We start from the raw sequence: 19,586 nt of genomic DNA, 5'->3' as shown, positions 1-19,586 counted from the left end.
TCTGCGGCTGTCTCTAGGCCAGCGTACGTCAGTGGATTGTTTTCGAGAGCTGGCGTAGCTCCTCATTCTATGAACCACAATTGTTCAGACAGAATAACGGTGAGGCACTAGGTTAGGCAACCTAATAAGGATCAGTGTGGTAATCATTAAACCTTGACCTGCATAGGAACTAGTAGCACTCTAATGTCAATTGAAAACGCTGAAGCTTGGTGATAGTGGTGCTAGAATAGTCCCTTAACCGCCGTCGGAATCAATACCCATCTCGTTTCACCTTTCAATGGAATTATAATCTACAGTGCGGCGTGCCAACTGAGGAATACTTACATGACTTCGAATCTGAACTCCACTAGAAAAGGTCTCGGCTAGAGATTGATGCAGGGTCAATTTGGGGTTGTGGTTTCAGGGACTTGCATCCAAGCTAGACTGTATAAATATTTGCCAATTGTACGGAGCAGTTGCAAGTACGTGGCCGAGGCGCAGCAGGTAATGGCGGTGCGATCCAATTTGACGAAAGCGCCCTTCACGGTACCCACGATCAACAATGTTTCCAGAAGTGACTGCTGCAGGGCCAGATATAAGAGAATGATTCCTAGGCCACCGCGATCGTCCTCTACATTGCCATGTGATATGTTTATACGTCTATGCCATAGATTCACATCTGTGCCGCTGCCCCACGTCATCCCCGCCCTTCGCATCGCTTTGGGTAGTAGTCGGCCATAGGTAGACACTTGGTACCAGTCTTGCTCATGAACCAACCTGCACTACTCCAGCATCATGTCAGTCAGGATACAGCTGGACAGACCACAAGTACTTTTCACGAATCTTGATTTCCTCACTGGGAAGGTCATCGTCCAGCTGGTTGCAGATGCAGCCTTATCCGCTGTCACCGTCAAGCTTGAGGGCGAGAGTCGCACTCGTCTTTCGGGGCCCAAGTTGACATATAATAATGAGAGGTCAGATAAACGGAGGACAGAGCTGGAGTGGCACAAGGTGAGTGAGTGCCTCCCTGCGACTCCAAAGAGCGTCATTATGCTGACATGCTCTAAGCTGCTCTACAAGGTCGAGACCCTTTTTCCCACTCGAGATGTTCAGCAGCAGACAGGGAATGCCACGAGTAGTTACATGCTGTTAGCCGGTCACTATGAATACCCATTTCGATTCAAATTTCCATTCAACAACAACTGTCAAAACAATAGCATGATGCGAGGTCTGGGAGTTGGGAGTATGGGCATTGCTTTCAACCCAGACTTGAATGTCAAGCATGTCAAGAAGACCCTTCCGCCTTCTCTCAGTGGCTTTTCCAGAGAAGCCGAAATCAGGTACTATGTCAAGGCAACAGTGGTTCGGCCAAAGTTCTACCAGGAAAACATTCGATCACAGTTGGACATTAAATTTCTGCCTATTGAGCCTCCCAGGCCGCCGCATCTACTGGAAGAGACATTCGCACGCCGTACGCAGCAATTCGCAAAGTGAGTCAGTCTCTGGCGGATACGGGCCCCTTCTAACATCGTTTCAGAACATTTCCTGCATCTGAGAAGGCTGCCCTCTTCCAAAGTAGCGAACCACCTATCTTCCAAGTAGATGCACGCTTACCCAATCCCTCGATCTTGACCTGCAATGAGCGTTTACCCTTGCGAATACTAGTTCAGAAGCTTAGCGAAAGCACCGAGACCGTCTTCCTCAGTATGCTTCACATAGAGCTGATAGGCTACACCCACGTCCGAGCGCACGACCTCACCAGATCAGAGAGCCAAAGCTGGGTAATAATGAGCCAGTCCAACATGAACATCCCACTGGGCGAGCCCTCAGATCCTGTCGGCAAAGAATGGAAAGTCCCGTCGAGATACTGGGAAAATAAACCTCTTCCTAATACCGTTTGCCCTTCCTTCGACACTTGCAACATCTCCCGCACCTACCAGCTTGAAGTCCGTGTCGGTCTATCCCATGGCGGCGGCAGTGACTCGTTAAAACCAGAATTGATTGTCCTTCCTTTACGTCTAGCAGTAAAAGTCTACTCTGGAATAGCTCCTCCAGCAGCTCTACTCCAAAGAATTGCTACGCCACACTCCAAATCACCCAGAACCCAGTTCGCAGCCACACCCTTAGCAACACCGGCCTCCAATCAACTCAGCCCATCATCATTCTACCCACCAACGCCCATCACGCCCTCCTATGCCCAGCACCAACCTCCGGCTCCACCAGGCAACACAGCTTCATACTTCCCGCCCCCTCGTCCCTCCCAGCTACCAGACGGCGTAGACGACGACGAAGCCCCACCGAGCTACGAAGACGCCATGGCAGACGAGATCGCACCAGTGGACGGGCCGAGACGCGAATACAGTATCCCAATTCCACCAGACAGGAGCGATAGTGGGTTTAGTTCAGACTTGAAAGGTGGCGGCGGCGCTCACAGCGGAAGCGGTATTGGCGGCTTGGGTCGAAGGGTCAGCGAGCGGCTATTTCCTCAGAACGGAGCAACAGCCTCGATAAGACGTGCAAATGGCAGTGGGAACGGAAACCGGAATGGGATTAGAAGCAGTTCAAGACAGAGCTCTAGTGATGACGAGGAGTTTGGTGCCGGCGCCGCAACGGCAGCGGATGGTCACACTGCCGCTGCTGGGCAAGGAGCTCATCCGCCCGCACAAACGTCGCCACAGGCACGAGTTGCGAGGGGACCGACTCTACCACCGAGTTTGGAGGAGTCAACTAATGGCAACGAGGGAGGTGGGCGATGAGCGAACGACGTAATAATATTACAACCGATTGCAGGCAAGGATAAGGATATCCGTGCAGATGTTTCTTCCAGTGGGGTTTAAAATGCTCGTAGTTTCTATTCGGCGGCATTGGTTTTCATAAACTTTCAAGCAGGCAAGCAAGCGAGCAAGCGAGCGAGCGAGCGGATGGAGAAATAGTCAAGTTTGTGTACCTTGATGACCCGTCTCAGTTGATACAAGATCAATGATCTCATCAAGTCCTTCTTACCGTGCCCTGTTACCTGAAGGGGAAGCATATGGATACTCTATTCTCTCCAGAATGTTTGTTTGCTGTTCATATCAACCCCCCCGGCTCTTCTCATAGATAAAGACGAGTACTCAAGTCAGTCGGGGTAGGGGTGGGCCTTTTACCCACCGTGGAGGGAGGGAGTTATCCGGCCAGACAGAACTCAGAATAGGAAAATTTGGGATTCTTATTCCAGGGTTGGTACGATGTGATAGGGTAGCAGAAGTAGCAGGGAATCTGGGGATTTGTGGATATGGGTTCGTGGTGTTGTTGGAGTGGTAGGTAGATAGATGATCTGTTTGCGGTGATAAGCATGGAAAGGGAAAAGGTGGGGGAAAGAGATCTCTAGAATTTCTTGACTTTACACTTCATAGCGCGTGATCAGGTTGCAGTTCTCCTAGATATTGGGTATTGGTTTTTGCAGCATCCTCTGGGTCTTTGATTTGCTTTGAGTTGTTGGCTCGAGGCACTCCGCCGTTCTGGTAGGATAGTGCTAAGTTCGGACGGGCGAGACAGATGGTCAGAATGTGAAGATTGTTAGTCCCTTAGATATATTTTAAGAGATGTACATTGTAGATCGTTCGAGAGGAGAATGTAGAGTGAACGGCAAAAGAAAAGGAATGAGTACACAAAGCCAGTAACTTACTTCCTAGTGTTAAAAAGCAACCCCTTATTTATTCTGATTAGATGGGCTGATGCCCGGAGGAATGGCAAGCTACTGATTGCCAGCAGGTAAGGAAGATGGATAGTGATTTTCCAGCGTGGAAGTTAATCTCATGAAAGATTATAAATGTGTCGGCAAGAAGATAGATGCAGGTAAGATGTTAGAGCTGTAGATGATGGTCTTATTGTCAAGTCAAAGAAGCATAGGGTGATCCTGAACACGGAAAAAGTCTGAAAGCTTTCATCGATGAAGAGGAGGATGGAGGATAAAATTTCACGTGCAGCATACTTGATGGAACAAAGATGGGAACGTGAAACAAAAGATGATAGTGGGAGCAACCATCAGACTCTGAACGCGACTGTAGTATATACCATAGGAGAGGAGAGCAAGAAGATTAGATTACCAAGAAAGACAAGAAATGACATGAAGCAAAAGATGAGGTGCAACACTAACAGAAAGCACAGGCTAACTTGAATTGAGACTGGGTAGCGTTTAGCTTGTCAGACAAGACGCTTGAGAGGTCCTATGCCAGGTATTGAAGAAGGTTGGTAGGCACATATGCTAATACACAGAAGGATGAACTGCCATTAGAGAGCTTTCCAAGAATGTCGAACCCAGTGGCTGGAAAACATGAAATGAGAGTGAGACGGAGAGACACAACCAATTCTGGGTTTTCCACAGGAGATACACCTTTTGCGTGGCGATACAGATGGCTGTTGTTGAAATATGTGAAATGACCAGGTAATTGATGCAGTGACAGGCTAGTTGACTTTCAAAATGGAAACCTGGAAGAGAAGTAGGTGACAATATCAAAAGAGAAAAGGTTCACAAAGAAGCGCAGAAGGCGAGTTCTCACATCGTTGGTAATGCCTTGTGATTGAGCCGGACTGTTCCTGACTGCTCTGATCACTAACGTGATAACATTTTATGCCAATCTTAATATTACAGACCTATACCAGCAAGGCCATATGCAGATAGTCTTTCTGCCCTGATCATTCTGCCTCTATGTCATGTTGTGTCGTGCTCCGCCGAATAATGATGATTCCACCCACAACTGCTTGTGTGTTGTGAAGGCTATGCTCGCTGTGAAGGGTATTGATTAAATAGCAATGATTGTGGTTGTTGTTTGGAGGCGCCATTTGTGACGCATATGATGCCTATAAGGCAGTTATTGCTGATCTTGGTCGGTTTGTTGCAAGCCTGCGAAGACCAACTAAACGCTGTTGCGGTAGGGTGTGTGGCAAATGTTATTTCTTTCCCTTGAAACCCGACGTCGACTGTATGTCGCTTTTGGACATCGTCCTTGTCAAACCGCCGATGTAGTCCTGGAGAAACCTGTTTTCGCTCTCTAGCTTGTCGTGATCTGACTTGACCTCATCTATCTTTTCAGCTAGTGCCTGCAGCGATGATTGCAACGTTTGTGCTTGACTAGAAATCATTAATTTGAGATCAACAGCAGAGAACCACCTGTGCCTTACATTTTTAGTGACGTTCTTGCCTCCTGTCCTAATCTTTCCAAGTCCGCCGAGTTTCGTCTTGGGCTCATAGCTCTGGCATCATCTGGTGGATATTCGACGAACTGCTGTTGAATTTCTCTCCCTTTGGGAATGATGATAGACGCACTTGGTATGCGAGCGCTGAGCTTAGGGCGTTCCAGTCGCTGTCTTCGAAATGGTTCCTGCTCTGATTCTGAGGTTGAGGCGGAGGAGGAGACGGACGAGGTTGGTGACCTTGCGCCTGTTGAGATGGTTGAGCTTGGATGAGGAGATGTAACGTTTACGGAAGAATCGAACAGCCCCATACCGCCAGCAAGGCGAGGAAGCTCGAGGCCGTCAGTCTGCACTCGAGATCCTGCAGACGCGCAGAGCAAGTAACTCGTGACCAGTATGTCATAACCAGAGGCTGAAGAGGGGGCGTACTGTTGGATGGCCGAAAAAAAGGGTCTGGTCAGTCTATCCAGCAGAGATGCCCTGGACGCGGTACATCAAGATCTGCTAGTGAACTCGATGTCGTTGGATCTTGGGGTTTCGTCTTTTGCAGCATTAGACGGGGCTGGAAGTGCAGGTGGGCTTTTCAGTACTGGAGTATAGCAGAAGTTAGTGTGATGCAGAGAGGTGTGAAGTGGACCCTGAATTTCTTAGAGCAGCGCCACCCACAAGTGGGACCTGCAGGGAAATGACGATGTACCACAGACTACAGTAACGACCCACTCTAACTGACCAAGCATTTCCAGCAACTCACCTAAGCCTGCCGAAGTCCAAGGCTTTTCTTGCCTTGCAACAACTTGAACTACAGCTGGATAATCCTCTGGCACAAACTGCGTCGGCCTAAGTCACGCAGACATGGCTGGGCGGTTGGGAAGGGATCCAGTTGTTTGACTTGATGTTTGCAGAAGCGGCTTTGCTGGTCAATGCGTTTGCATCGTGTCAGTCGCGTGCACTTGAACTGGAATGTGATCTGGCATTTTCATTATTATTGTTGTTGCAAGTATCCATTACTGTTCGTGTTGCAGGCATGAGCTTAACTCAAGCAGTGCTATACTATCACGTTTTGTGGTGGTCTCGGGTTTCTTTAACCAGGGTTGATCAACCCCACAGGGTCAGACTATGACGCATGGACTGGGGGCGGTCAGCGGCACCACAATCTGGATTAGGCAGACAGTCGGGCAGATCGCCCGCTTAAACATTCGTGTAGTACAAATAGAACTGCGGTACTACTGTACGTGAAAGGAGTAGTAGCTATTGGCTACCTTGGCTACCTTGGCTGCCTACTAGGACGTAGTAGGTAGCATTACTTTCACTCACAGCAAAACGTTTGAGGTCTCACCAACCACCCATAACCACCAGCTGCTCCATGACTGCAGTATCAAATGTGCTGACCCATCTGTCTGAAAGTGATTCCTTCAGCCTTGGGTACAGAATGCCAGAATAGTACGAGGTACTGGTGACTGATCACGTACGAGCACCACAGGCAAGCACCCGTCAATGCATGATGTCAACGTTAGTTATGCCATGAATTGAAATCGGGACCAGGTTCGACCGGAAGTTCACTTCCACTGCTTGGCCCATCAATCAAGAACAGTATCTTAGTCCGTGAAGATCTTAGCCCTTCTCTGACTTACTCAACCTTGTTGCTGGATCCCTTTCCTGGTCCGTCCCTGTCCTCGGATAGGGTAACAGAATTCGCGGCGGCCCCTCAAGGTTACTCTGCTCCATTCCATTCGCAATCAACGAGGCCTAGTCATTCGGATTTGGGGAGGCTAGTCAGAGTTGATCACAATGATCATCTTTATCACAAGCCCTTTTGCGTCTGTGCAAGATGTCCTCTGAGCTGCTGGATCAGGCAGCGGCTCTCCTAGCAGAATTCTCAGCCGTACATTTTGCTACTGTCCAGGGCTAACGCCCGTCAGCATGAGACTGCGGCCTTCCAGTAGACGGCGCCCTTGCTGCTCCCTTCGCTGAAAAGAGCTGTGTGACAGGGATAGTGAGAATCGGGTACGAGAACAACTGAACAGAATGTCACCAGTGGTTGTCATCAGCCTGGTCACCAGATGCCGAACTTATCCGTACATTATTGATGCAAGAGTCACCACAGAAGCACCTTGTGGGCCCAAGCAGCTAAAATGCCGGTTTCAGTAGTAGGTGCTGTTCGTATAATCCTCTGTCGATCAAATTTTTTGGGACCAGCACCACCAGTATCCCGAGATTGATGGCCAAGAGATGAGGTCAGTTTTCTGTTCAAAAAGTACTCCTTTGACATTACAACCGTGGTTTAGGAGGAAGAGCCAAGCATGAAAAGATGTACCTTCCTGGTCTTGAACCATCCTTTGTGCCTTGTTATACTTGATTAGACCAAAGAACAGAAACTCTGAGGAGACGATCCAATCAAAGATAACTTTCTGGGTTCTTTTCAAGCAAGGTTGATCTGGCATGTTGGGCTCAAGGAACGAGGCTTGGCCTGATAAGGTGTCATAAGTTGTTATTCACGTCTACCGTTCGATCACTAATCTCTGAGCTCAACACTGACAAGATCAACATAGCATTGCATGGCATGAGCTCCAGCACTGACTGTTGGCGGCTGTGACTGCTTCTTCAGCTACTCAAGTCAGACTTGTGACTTTTGTAGTTGAGGTACGCTGAATACTGATCATATCATTGCAGTACTCTGCTGGGAGGAAGATCTTCGCCCGGTATGTGGACAAAACAGATGTATGAACGAAGATCGTGTGTTTCTACCTTCCAAAAGCGAGTTCACCATACGAGCAAGTCAATTTCTCCAAATTTATCTGGAAGCTTCGTGACAAGTGGCTGCATGATCATTGCATTAGAGAAAAACCAGTTCATAGATGCGCTCCTCGTTCTCCAAAGAAGATGATGTGGAAGGCAACGCTTGTTACCGAAGATCATTTCTCCTCGGAAGACCTCATTCATATGCTCACGACACAGTGAGTTCTTTATCCCTTTCTCACACTCAAACCTGTATGATATGAGAGATCCCTCGTCAAACATTTCCCTTTCTACGCTTCCTCTCCTCCGGCTTCTTTCTTGACTCCATTCTCCAACACCAACAGAACCTATATCCGCCTCTGCCTAGCAAGCCAGAGATTTCCTCAAAGCTGTCAAAGTCCATCCAAAACATCCAACAATTCAAACCGCAGGACCCACGACCCAGCAACAAACGAGCCGTTCCCAGCAGAGCGCCTAAAGCCACCCCCTCCTCAAGTCTGAGGGCTTTCAGTCGCTGGCCCACAATGAATGGTCGCTTCTTGTAACCACGTTGCGAGATCAAAGAGATTACAGGGTAAGAGAGGTTCGCAACAAACGTAAGAAAGCCAATCAAGTCGCTATGTCACACAGGTAGCTCAAGGGCATCTTTGTGGTGAAGTCGAAGACCGCCTGAGCTTTTTGCACGACTTAAGTCAGGTAGTATCAGATTGATCACGCACGATGTTGATCATGAACGTACAACGGCTAAATCTCTGCCCGTGTTTCCCTCTTCCCGGGTATTGGAGATAAGATGTCGCTCAGTGCACAGGTACTCATAGGCCGAATGCATCATTCAGTTCCCACCAAGCTCTTCAAATAGTATCATGATTGCAGCATGGATTGGTTTATAGCTTGCACAGGTTACCTGTGTGGCTCATCTATGCCATTGATCTACAAGGCCTTCGGGTGCCTCATCTACCCTTATATACGTACATATAGACGGATAAGTATACCCATATACGACATGCTCCAGATCTCAACATAATCGTCAACCCCTAAAATTCCAATATCGTCAATGTCCCAAATGTATACAAAACACATGGTAGAGCACGCATCTCATAACTCAGCTTCCGACTCCATGTCCTCCTTTTTCTCCGTCTTGACATGCGCACTTTCCCACTGCCACAGCGCCCTCAGGACAGCCACTCCTCCACTTTGAGTCTCGACGGTACGGCCGCGTCCGCGGTCATTGAGATCTCGCCTCTCGCTCGCGCCACCATCCCCAGCCACAGCTTTTCGGAAGTTGCGAGCAGCTAAACCAGACACATCTGAACGCTCTGCCGCCAGTGCACCATCATCATTGGCATAATCCAACGCCCCGGCTGGAAGTAGAGAAGATTTGATTCCCAACTCTTCAATGCCAGTACCGTCATCCGGGTAAGCTCTTCCCCACCACATGCCAAACCTCCCCTCTTCATCTCTTGTCATCGCCGCCGCGTGCGCATTATGTTCAACCCACTCGTGATAGCGCTTGCAGCGGTGGAGATGGTGTTGCCAGGTCTGGTCGGACCCAGCACTACTGCCATGACCATGCATCGACTCATCAGCGCCGTTGATGTCCGAAACAATCCCCTCCTCTACCGCTGACAAATCCCTACAAAACTCCGCCAGATGTCCGAAAAAGATACCCTTGAACGTGTGTCCATTCTGGCTACAGCTTCCACTACTGTCACAGTATTCCTCCAACACGCCTCCTCTTCCTAATCCGCTCCAAGCCATGTTTTCAGTATCAGCCCACCCCGTCGCAGCCAACACGCTCTCAATCAGTGCATGTCCGTCTGCGAGATAGCTGCGCTCGCCGGTAGCGAGGTATAGACCGCGGAGACCCGTCAACACGACGCCCTGGTTGTAGGTATACACCATCGTGTTCAGGTCGTCACATTTGCCTGTGCCGGGATTGATGCGGCCATCTGGTGTGCGGTGCCAGCCTGAGATGTGGTAGCCGTCTGCGTAGAGGCCGGGGTGGGTGGGATTGGTCATGTTGGAGGACTTGAGCCAGGCATAGGCTTTTATGGCGTTTTGAAGGTGGGTGGGGTTGTGTGGTGCTTCGGACTCAGGGGGTTGCTGCTTGCTGGTGGTAGTGAAGAATGGAGAGTCGTTGTCATCGCCTGGAAAATAGAGATACATGCTTATACTTGCCGATATGAAGAGTTCGTTCGTGATCGAGTTCTTGTAGGGCCGCAGGTTTTGGTTCCAAACCATGCCGCCGTTGCAGAGGGAGGTGTCCCACCCACGAACGGCGATGTTGTAGAAGACGTGAGCACGATGTGCGACTGCGGGTTTAAATTGCATGCCGTGCCAGGGTTTTTGGAGGGCTGGGTCGGTATCAGCTTGATTTGAGCGCATAGAGGAGTAGAGGTCAATGAATTTGATGTTTTCCAGCCAGCCCAGAACAACCCAGAGCATGTCATCGTAGGCTTGGTTGCGAATGCTGAGTGCATTTTCACCAAAATAGAAGACGGAGGTATGACTGAAGTAGCGGTTGATGAGATTGTTCCATGCAAGTATGTTGCTGCAGGTGGAGGTACCCAGGTCAGTTGACGAGATCAACGTGGAGAGAGTGGCAGAGACATGAGTGCCTAAGACTGCGGCTGTCCAGTCTATTGACTCCGGCCATGTACCAGTGCTTATATCAAAGTATTTCTCTTGCATCACACCAATGGCATCCAGCAAGGCATTCAGAGTGCTGGGAAGGCTACTACTAGTATCATTTTCACTGCGTGCCAGATATGGTACAATCTTTCCAACAACCTCGTTCGAGCTGATCGCAGTCTGCTGTCGCGATGGGGCCAATTGTGCCAATGCTGCAGGAAGTTGCCATGAGTAGACAGCGCAGAATGTTGCGAGCACGAATATGAATGGTGCCTTTAAGCATGGCAGTTTCGAAGCGATTGGTGAGATCATCGTGTCAGTTTCTGTCCGGTGTGCGTTTTCTCCATCAGCAGCAGTAGATTTTACAGAACGCTCCTGGTATTCGTAGACACGTGGTAGGATATATATGGCCTGGTATAAGCTGGATGGATGTGTCAATCATGCGACCTGCGCTTGGGTATGGGTAGATGCATGTCCCGGGATCTGATGATGCGGACCTGCAGCAATTGGAGAAGCCTGCAATTCAGCCGCCGCCGCCTCCTCCTGCCCCCCTTCCCATCTAATCCCCTCACCAGCTTGTCAGGAAGCCGGTGTCTAGCCCTCCGGCCCTTAGACCCTACAGCCTTGAGTCCTAGTGCTTCAACCTTTCTGAATGCAATGAGCTGTGGCCAATTGACTCAACCACACGATGCCCTACTCTCATTATTGCAGTATAACTCCATCAAAACCTCTCCTTCTCCTGCAAAAATTGCACATAGCCTATAGTCGCTTCCCGTCTATATCGTCCATATCGTCCTTAGAATGCAACTACATCGCGGTGCAGCGATGAGCATTCAGAGAGCAAGCAAAAAGGTTAAATTTATGACAACTGTGAGACTCGAACTCACGCGGATCGCTCCACTAGTAGACATAGAAGATTTTACTTCTCTAAACTGTCTTTCTGTTTCAGTACCTGAAACTAGCGCCATAACCACTCGGCCAAGTTGCCCTTAACCTGACAAGGTGGACGATAGTTGATCATATTGTATTCATAGCGCAAGATATTTCATGTTGGTAGAGCAAAGTTTTGATGTGTACGGAGCAGTCAAATCTTAACTAGAGGTTCAAGTAGAAACTCATCTCAACTCTAATGATTAAGACTTGATTTGCAACTACATAGACTTTCAGAGATAAGATACATAAGAGATTAGAAGTTGGTCTATTTTCCACTTAGAGTTTCATTAGTAATGGTCACCCAAGATGCATCCTCATCCCCTTTCATGTCCTCTTGAAACTGATATATCATCCCCCGCAGCAGTCTAACAGCCCTCATGCAGAGACCCTCTGTATTGTCCCTAACGGTCCAGTCCGCATCCTAGCGCAGTCCACTTATCACGACTCGAGCAATAAATCGAATGACGTGCCAGTCAAAGTGGCTTTTACACACTGCGAGATTGACATTATCCCTTACGTAATATGTTTCATCCTTATCAACGGCCCATGTGGCATCTCGGACGACCTTGGGGGTGCTGAACGGAAATCTCTTCTTACTGGCTATGCCTGGAAGGACTGTAGAGCGAATCCTGCCGATCTCATGGGCGATGTATGGTCTTTGTCTCGGCTGACGGCCTTATCATCATCTCTTTACCTCTTCTGTTGCTGCAGGAGAAGAAATGAAGACCCACTCCACTCTGAAAATAAAGAGAGGATCCAGCCAGATGCTCTTGACGCCAAGCACCATCTGTGCTTACCTCCGACGTGAAAGAAGATACTCTCTCCCTGTCTTATGCCTCTTTCGGTTCATGACTGTCTTCCTCCATCACTATGAGCTATTACATCTCAGATGGCCAAGTAGCACAGGAATAGAGCAAAGCTGGAATCAGATCGGATTACCATAATAAGGTGCTTGTATCATTCAGGGTATCGATCATGAATCAGAAGAGTCTTAGAAGTGATCTAGTCTTGCCAGTCGTAAGCAGGCATCTAACAAAAAGACTTCTACAACACAAAGCGGCCTTCAAAGGACATATGAGAGAACTGGATGTGGATCATGAAATGAACGAGCAGATGAAAGACTAAGCTAAACGCACACGAGGTAAGGAACGTTTGAGGCGTAAATCCACGCTGAGGTATCCGTTGTCGGCAAGCCATCTCGAGCCAGGACCAGCAATGGAGCGGACAGACCAGCACATGGCTTCCAACCGCTCAGCGTAACAGGGTACCCACAGCAAGAAGGTCAAGAGCCGTGTCTGCGCGCAAAAGTGAAGCAGAAGAGTCCTTCCTGACGGACCGTATATTTCTCACGCTGCCAGAAGCCTGTCTTTCGACTGGCGTGGGCTTCAGGGCTTCACTGGACATCTGAGACTGGCCCTTGAGGTTCAGTCCTTCAATATCAGTGCGGACGAAACCCTCGGCTGGGACCCTGCCTATGATCTTCCTGATCTTGGTGTTCTCGGTGGGCTTGGCCTGCTTGTTGTGCCACCGAAGGAACTTGGGTATAGCAATGTGGAATTGTTTGAGGATGACTTCCATCGAATGATCCTTCTTGTGGGCGTGGTATAGATGGCTCAGGAAGTACTTCAGTTCGGAGAAATTGAACGGACTAGTACACTACGGACAACTAAAAGTTGGCTGTCCCACTAGTGCTGTCTGCCTCTGCTCCTTTGTAATGAGGTCTTCTGGTAGAAGATTTACACCCAGACTGAAGTGGGGACCTTTAAGTGGCAGGGATATCTCGAGGGTCAGGTATCTTTCGTTTGGCATTCTTTGTGTTGAGAACATGGGCGTGGATGTCTTAGGCTCGAGCACATGACTTTGAATTGGATCCAGTGGACTTCAATGTTCTCAATCGCTGCGGGTTGCACCTTGCAAGGAGGCTTCTGTTGTCCACATCCCTCTGGGGTTAGCTGTCCGTTGTCGCGAAACCAGCGTGCGCTCACCGAGCACAGGAGCCTGCCCAGAATGGAGAGACTTGGGTTCCCATACAATATGACGATGGTCGATAGAGTACCCGTAATGACAGAGATGAGATGAATCCATCTTCTGTCCTGAAAAGCCCATCAAACGATCAAAGCGAGCCTCATTTGGTGGTCACATCTCCTTGCGTCACTAGCATATGGCCTGGGCAAATGTGCACCCGTAATCACCGTCGTGACATCTCAATCTGGTGTGATTGCCGGTCGCTAGGATTATTTGACGGTGATATATGAGATCTGTTTTTGTATCTGTAAGGCCAAACTATTCTGGCCACCCCTTTGGACAGTTGCGGTAGGAGTAGTCCTTGATAAGCTCGAGGGGGTCAGACTGTTTCTATGCCTCGGATATGAGAACGCACGTCCCGGCGTGCTTTCGTTGACCCCCAGCGGGCAAGATACTTTGTGAGCATGCTCAGTGAATCGTTCGTAAATGATCACTCCAAGCCAGCCTAGGCATGTCATTTATGACACGCCTGATGTAAGCTGTGTGTTCAACTTCGACTTCGAGACAGCAAGGGTCAACAAGTCATCTAGATCACATGTTAGCCAATAAAGATAGTTATTAATAAACTTTGTATTATTTTGAAAACATATTGATTTTTGAATCTTTTGGAGTCAAAAGTTTTATCTTGAAAGGAATATACAATAAATATTGTTAAAAACAACGTTTTATGTCATGCGATTGCTGCGCGCCTGCTGTGCGCCGAATAGAAGCCCTATCCACCTTTCTCTCGTAAAATTTGCCATTTTTTTCATTGGTTGATAGAGCCGCTAGCGTTTACTCAAAGTCGTGACGGTTTTCAAGAGGTGTCCACGGCAAATTCGCTGGCAACACGTATGTTTGGCATCTCGAATGACATTGAATTGTTATGCAACTTTAAGTTCAATGACAGCCTTGGTCCATTTATTGTTTCGAAAGAAGTCACTTGCGGAAGTTGATCTATCTGAAGATCCAATGCATCAAAATTGTACCACCCTTGCTCGTCGAGTACGCCGAAATTTTGCTGCACGTTGCGTTCAACATTCCCTATGACCGCCTCTAACCCGGGCGCGTCTGGAGCGACAACCGCAGCTGCTCTTTGAAGGATTTCCAAGCATGTGCTGAGGCTTCGTCTTGCAGCTTCTGCGACCCACACTTCCGGCTTCTCCATACTCTCAAGTGCTCGCACATGCGCGAGTGCGCATGAAAATATCAGGTGGGAAGCGATATCGGTACTTCCTTCCTCGATGCGGCCAGCGCACAGGTCGATATTGTGCTGAATCGTGTCGAATACCGCTTGGCGGTTAAAGAGCTCATTGGACAGAAATGACTCTTCTGTAGCTTGGGAATGCACTCGCTCGAACAAGCCAGAAGCGTGAAGACGCAGCCGGTAGTAGATATCCTGAGCGGGCGCAATGCAAGACTGTTGCCATGGTGCCATGGATCGAGATGCCAGCGTCCACGCCGCTTTGAAACAGACTTTCTGGGAAAAGTAAAAGGCTGGATTGCCCCGTGCGCGAAGCGCAAAAGGGCTATGTAGGGCCATGAGGGACCCGAGGGTCAGAACGTCGAGCAATCTGATGTGAAAGCCAGTTATTGCATTGCTCTGGGACGTAGAAGAGTGAGACAGTAGAGAATGCAGGATCTTGGCATTCGAGCGACACTTCTCACCAAGCTCTCTGCTTAGCTGTAAGGTCTTCTCGTACGAACCGTCCGCGCTGAAACCATAAAGATGGTGCGCAATCTTGAGTCGCACAGATGAAGTTCCGGACAGCATGATTTGAATTGTGGTGTCAGTCGGATGTGCCAAGGATCCAGGAGATTCGAGCGACTCTCAGCGATATTTCGCAAGCTGGGCATCGTTGACATTCAGAGGCAGGTCAAGCTGCAAGTCCGCAGGGATGATAGACGAAGGAAGACCGGAATCTAGACTGGACTGAACCGACAACTCCACGACTGTGCTCCACAGCTTCTTCCTAAGCTGCACGTCTGCAGCTGTCATGTCGGAACCAATCAGTTGCTCCGTATGGTGAAGTCTAAGACGCATCGCAACACGAGCTAGAGCATCGGTCGAGATCCAGATGGTATTTGGCCCAAGGCACTAGTCTGGTGGGCGATGAGAAGAAGACAGTAGCTTTGCAGCATCGCAAGGCTAACGTCGGCCTCTTCGAGTATCGATCCGATCCATTTCTGAGCGTCGAGAACAAACTTTAGAGCATACAGACGCAGAGAAAACTGTAAGCCCTTGAAGTCTGGGTGAATGGATGCTCCTATGGCCATGACGACGTGCAGAGTGCGGAAGAAAACTCCGCTTGCTGAGCTTTAGGGGCATTCCCAGTACCGCCCGTACTGGTCTTGAAAGGAAGGCACGTGGAAAACCCTGAAGACTTTCTCGAAAGAAGAAAGATATAAATTGACAAGTTCATCGCACATTGGCCGTGGCGGGTGGCCTATCCCGGAATGCCAAGAAGATCCTCGGTAGAGCTCGTGCCTCGACTGTTCTTCTAACAGAGCCAGGCGGGCGCACTTCTTCTGGAGATCCCCAGTGCCTGTACTGGCATTTATCACGACTCGCATTGCAAATGGACAATGCGTGACTAGCTTCGCCAAGCTGCGAAAAGGTCAGGTCTTTGCGATGGTCTAGCTTGGAAAGGGGGCTTGCCTGATTGAGAACCGCTCTCCAGGGGCGCGATCTGTCATGGTAATCATGCGCGTTAATTAACTGCTCGCCTGATCCCATTGGGGAAGCAGAGCGGCTCGAAGCGAGTACGGGTCCAAATCTCTGTGAGGCACCGCTTGCGACAATGTCCGTGAGCGCTGAGCCGCTGGTCGGCGTGGTCAGGGGCATGGCGTTGATCGTGTCACGAGATGGGGGTTCGCTCCATCCTGTAACGAGACCATTGTGTGCTGACATTGATTGATTGATTGATTGATTTCCTCATACCCGTGTCCAGGCCTCAAAAGACCTATGCGGGGACTATTTAACTAACTAAATAGAGTGCTGGGCGCCCTTTCGCCTTCGCCGTCTTCCGAGCTCGCCGCCCCCATTTCCCTTTGCTAGTTTTATTCGGGTAACTTCTGCTTATAATGTAGACAAGTTATAGCTGTGATTATTTCTCTTATCGCTTGTAATTAATAAGGAGATTACTATTAATAATTAGTCTTTATCTTAAGTAATTTAGTTTTTTTATTCTTTTAAGATCTTTTAAGCTTATTAATTAATCTTGTTTATAGATTTTACTAGTTAGCATAAGATTATATATATAATTATGAAGTTTAGCTTAATCATTTTCTTAATAAGAGTGCTTTTTACATATAAATAAAAATAAATAAAGTAATTAAATATTTTATTTTTGACAAATTATTTATAGTTAATACTTAAAAAATTAATTTTGTTAACGTGGTTTATAAGCAACCCGCGCATACAAGCGACCCGCGCACTTTTCTTCTATCTTACAACTTTATAATAATTTTACACAGCCACAATATAAATCTTGTCTCTTTCTTAGTTCTAGACTATATATATCTATTTAATAAGGAGCTCTAGCGCTACCTTAGTTAAGTAATTGCTCTTTACTCTTATCTACGTCTTTAGGAGAACATTATATTACTTAGCTAAGAAGATAATTTATTATGTTATAATAGACTCTAGCGTCTTGCCTATTATATTAAGTAAGGCTATTAGTCTATAGGCCTTAGGAGATAAGTAGTCTAATTTATTAGGTTTTCTTAGATACATAATCCTTAGATTATATACTAATTAAAATAACTCTAAAGCTTTAGATACAACTAGTTATAATATAGCATAAAAGATATTAGAAGAGGTTAAACGTAATTAAATTATATAAGATATTATCAGAGTTATATCTTCTAGCTAATACCCTTATATTAGAGTTATAAATAGATAATTATATTTATAAGCTAATATATATAATTATAAGCAGTATTAAGGCGAGTATCTTATAATAAAATAACTTATAATTTATAAAAAGTTACTAGTCCTTTAAATATATATAAGTAATATAAGAAACATAAATAAGGTATTATAATTATCTATAATCTAATACGCCTAAGTCTAAAGAACTATATTAGAAAGTAAGGCATTATAAAGTAGCTATTATCTGCAAAGCCAAACAGACAGAATTTTGAGAGTTTATTACTAAAGCTACTAATTCTCCTTAAGGAGCGTTCTAACTCGCTAAATAAGCAAGACTCTAATATAACTATAGTTATAAGAGTTTTCTTAAAGAGTTTATAAAGACAAATATAATAATTTATATTAATAATACTAATAAAATATAAATAATTATTAAATAAGATTTTATTAATAATTATAATTATATTTATTAACTATTATTTATTTTAACCTTAATTTTTTATATTATAATTAAGTTCTTTTAAAAGTCTTTAACTTAAGATAAGTAAATTTTTGGTCAGAAAAGAAGACAAACCTGATTCTCAGTTAAGATACAAACTACTATAGTCACCTACACTCAGCTACACTTACTTACGGCACATGTAGACACGGTGTAGGTGGAAGCGAAGGTATGGACTCTAATGAGGCCAGGGGACGCGGGCTCCGCTCCCCTGACCAACAGGAACCCTTAATACTGAAGAATCTGCTCTCAGCCATCATCAAAGAGATACAACTGGTTACAAGTGGAAGCGAAGAGACAATAAGAGGAGGGATCAGCATGAGAGAGGTAGAAACCTCAACCTTAGAAAAATGGAGCACAAAACTCCAAGCAGTCTATGACGCGCCACTGAACGCGCTAAAAACAATGCTATCAAGAATCCTTGCAAATACTAAAGATATTATGAAACAAGTCTATACAAAGCCGTAACTAGCTGTAACCAGCTAGAGCCAAGTCGCTGCATCCTCCCTATCCTTGTTGCCTCTTATTATATATATAATTAATTAGTTATAAATAATCAAAACCAAATATAAGAAACTAAAAATATTTATAAAGAATTAATAGGAAAAAGAGAATATTAAAAAGAGAAGTATATAAGATATAATAACGGTTATTAAGTTTAGAGAACTAAAAGAGACTACAAAAGAGATTATTATAGTAAGACGCCTCTCTAGCAAAGATCTTTTAATATCTACCCTTACTAAATCTTTAAGGATTGCCCTTAAGAAGAATAAAGACTAGTTATAAGTAATTACATCTTTTGCTAAAGTTCTTAGCACTACTTTCTCTATTTTTATATATAAGGTAAGAGTTTAATAAGTAAACACAAATAATTAGGTGTAAATAATTACAGAGATCTATAAAGATAACTAATAACTATACCTTCCTCTTTTTTGATCCCTTCTTAACTTCTTCGGCCTCTCTATATTAATATTCTGATTTGAATCAAATCGAAATACAGAAATAGAGAGGTCTTCTTCTCTTAAATCCTGCCTGTTTGATGAGTTTGTTGATTTTAGTGCATAAAACCTAAAGAAGCCTTTTTTTGATATCTTAGAATGAGTATGATGCTTATATAAAGGCTCTAGTGCTTCTGGGGAGGGGGTTGACTGATTAATAGAGTTCCGAACTCTATTATCTGTTTTTGAACCAAGTTTTCGTCCGGCTTAATGAGGCTGAGATTAATATTTTGGATTAGGTTTTCTAGTGATTTTCTGAGCGAAATCCTCTGAATTCACACAAAATAGAAGATTAACAAGATCTTCTATATAGTTTTGATGCTGATTTGTGTCTTGATTGCCAGTTGGAGTCGTTTTAGAGCCGTTAATAGCTAAATAGAGTTTATAGCTATTTGTAACAGCTAAATTAAGGCACTAAAAAACTCCTGGAAAGAATTCCTTAAGATTTCGACGAAAATGAGTAGTAAAGGCGGCTCGGAGCTGATTTACTTAATCTACTCCCCCTATATAATGATTATAACAATCAATAAATAAGGGAATAAGAAGAATTTTGCTCGATTAATCTCTAAAGGGTTTTGGAGTAATTGTTAAATTTGACGCTGATTTTCAGGGTCTTTTGCGTTCGCGATTAATTAATTCGGGTAAGTGAAATCCGCTGGTCATTCCTATTCAAAAATTAATTTAATAGCTTGAAAATTGGGTGAGATATTAAATAAAAAAGAAATAAAAAAAAGGAAAACTTACTTATAACTGTATT

General features: G+C 46.0%; 5 protein-coding genes across 5 annotated transcripts; 1 reads left to right on the top strand and 4 right to left on the bottom strand.

Annotated features, from left to right (window-relative positions):
- Positions 1-774: 774 nt before the first annotated feature.
- On the top strand, positions 775-2,735 carry EPUS_02890 (uncharacterized protein; the record flags this gene model as incomplete). The annotated part of the gene is made up of 3 exons (XM_007803977.1): positions 775-990; positions 1,048-1,469; positions 1,517-2,735. 3 exons carry the CDS (start codon positions 775-777, stop codon positions 2,733-2,735), a joined length of 1,857 nt encoding a protein of 618 aa, XP_007802168.1.
- Positions 2,736-8,985: 6,250 nt separating this feature from the next.
- EPUS_02889 (uncharacterized protein) lies at positions 8,986-10,833 on the bottom strand (the record flags this gene model as incomplete). The annotated part of the gene is made up of 1 exon (XM_007803976.1): positions 8,986-10,833. The coding sequence occupies one exon, from the start codon at positions 10,831-10,833 to the stop codon at positions 8,986-8,988; it is 1,848 nt and encodes a 615-aa protein (XP_007802167.1).
- A 1,872-nt stretch (positions 10,834-12,705) lies between these two features.
- Positions 12,706-13,032, bottom strand: EPUS_02888 (uncharacterized protein; the record flags this gene model as incomplete). The annotated part of the gene is made up of 1 exon (XM_007803975.1): positions 12,706-13,032. One exon carries the CDS (start codon positions 13,030-13,032, stop codon positions 12,706-12,708), a length of 327 nt encoding a protein of 108 aa, XP_007802166.1.
- Positions 13,033-14,275: 1,243 nt separating this feature from the next.
- EPUS_02887 (uncharacterized protein) lies at positions 14,276-15,232 on the bottom strand (the record flags this gene model as incomplete). The annotated part of the gene is made up of 1 exon (XM_007803974.1): positions 14,276-15,232. The coding sequence occupies one exon, from the start codon at positions 15,230-15,232 to the stop codon at positions 14,276-14,278; it is 957 nt and encodes a 318-aa protein (XP_007802165.1).
- Positions 15,233-15,289: 57 nt separating this feature from the next.
- EPUS_02886 (uncharacterized protein) lies at positions 15,290-15,735 on the bottom strand (the record flags this gene model as incomplete). Its single annotated transcript, XM_007803973.1, has 2 exons — positions 15,290-15,556; positions 15,613-15,735. 2 exons carry the CDS (start codon positions 15,733-15,735, stop codon positions 15,290-15,292), a joined length of 390 nt encoding a protein of 129 aa, XP_007802164.1.
- Between the last annotated feature and the right edge of the window lie 3,851 nt (positions 15,736-19,586).

The sequence above is a fragment of the Endocarpon pusillum genome (genome assembly GCF_000464535.1).
Source record: "Endocarpon pusillum Z07020 unplaced genomic scaffold scaffold2751, whole genome shotgun sequence".
Lineage (NCBI taxonomy): Eukaryota > Fungi > Ascomycota > Eurotiomycetes > Verrucariales > Verrucariaceae > Endocarpon > Endocarpon pusillum.
Note: the sequence above shows the minus strand (reverse complement) of the source record. Positions and strands in the feature narration are given on the sequence as shown.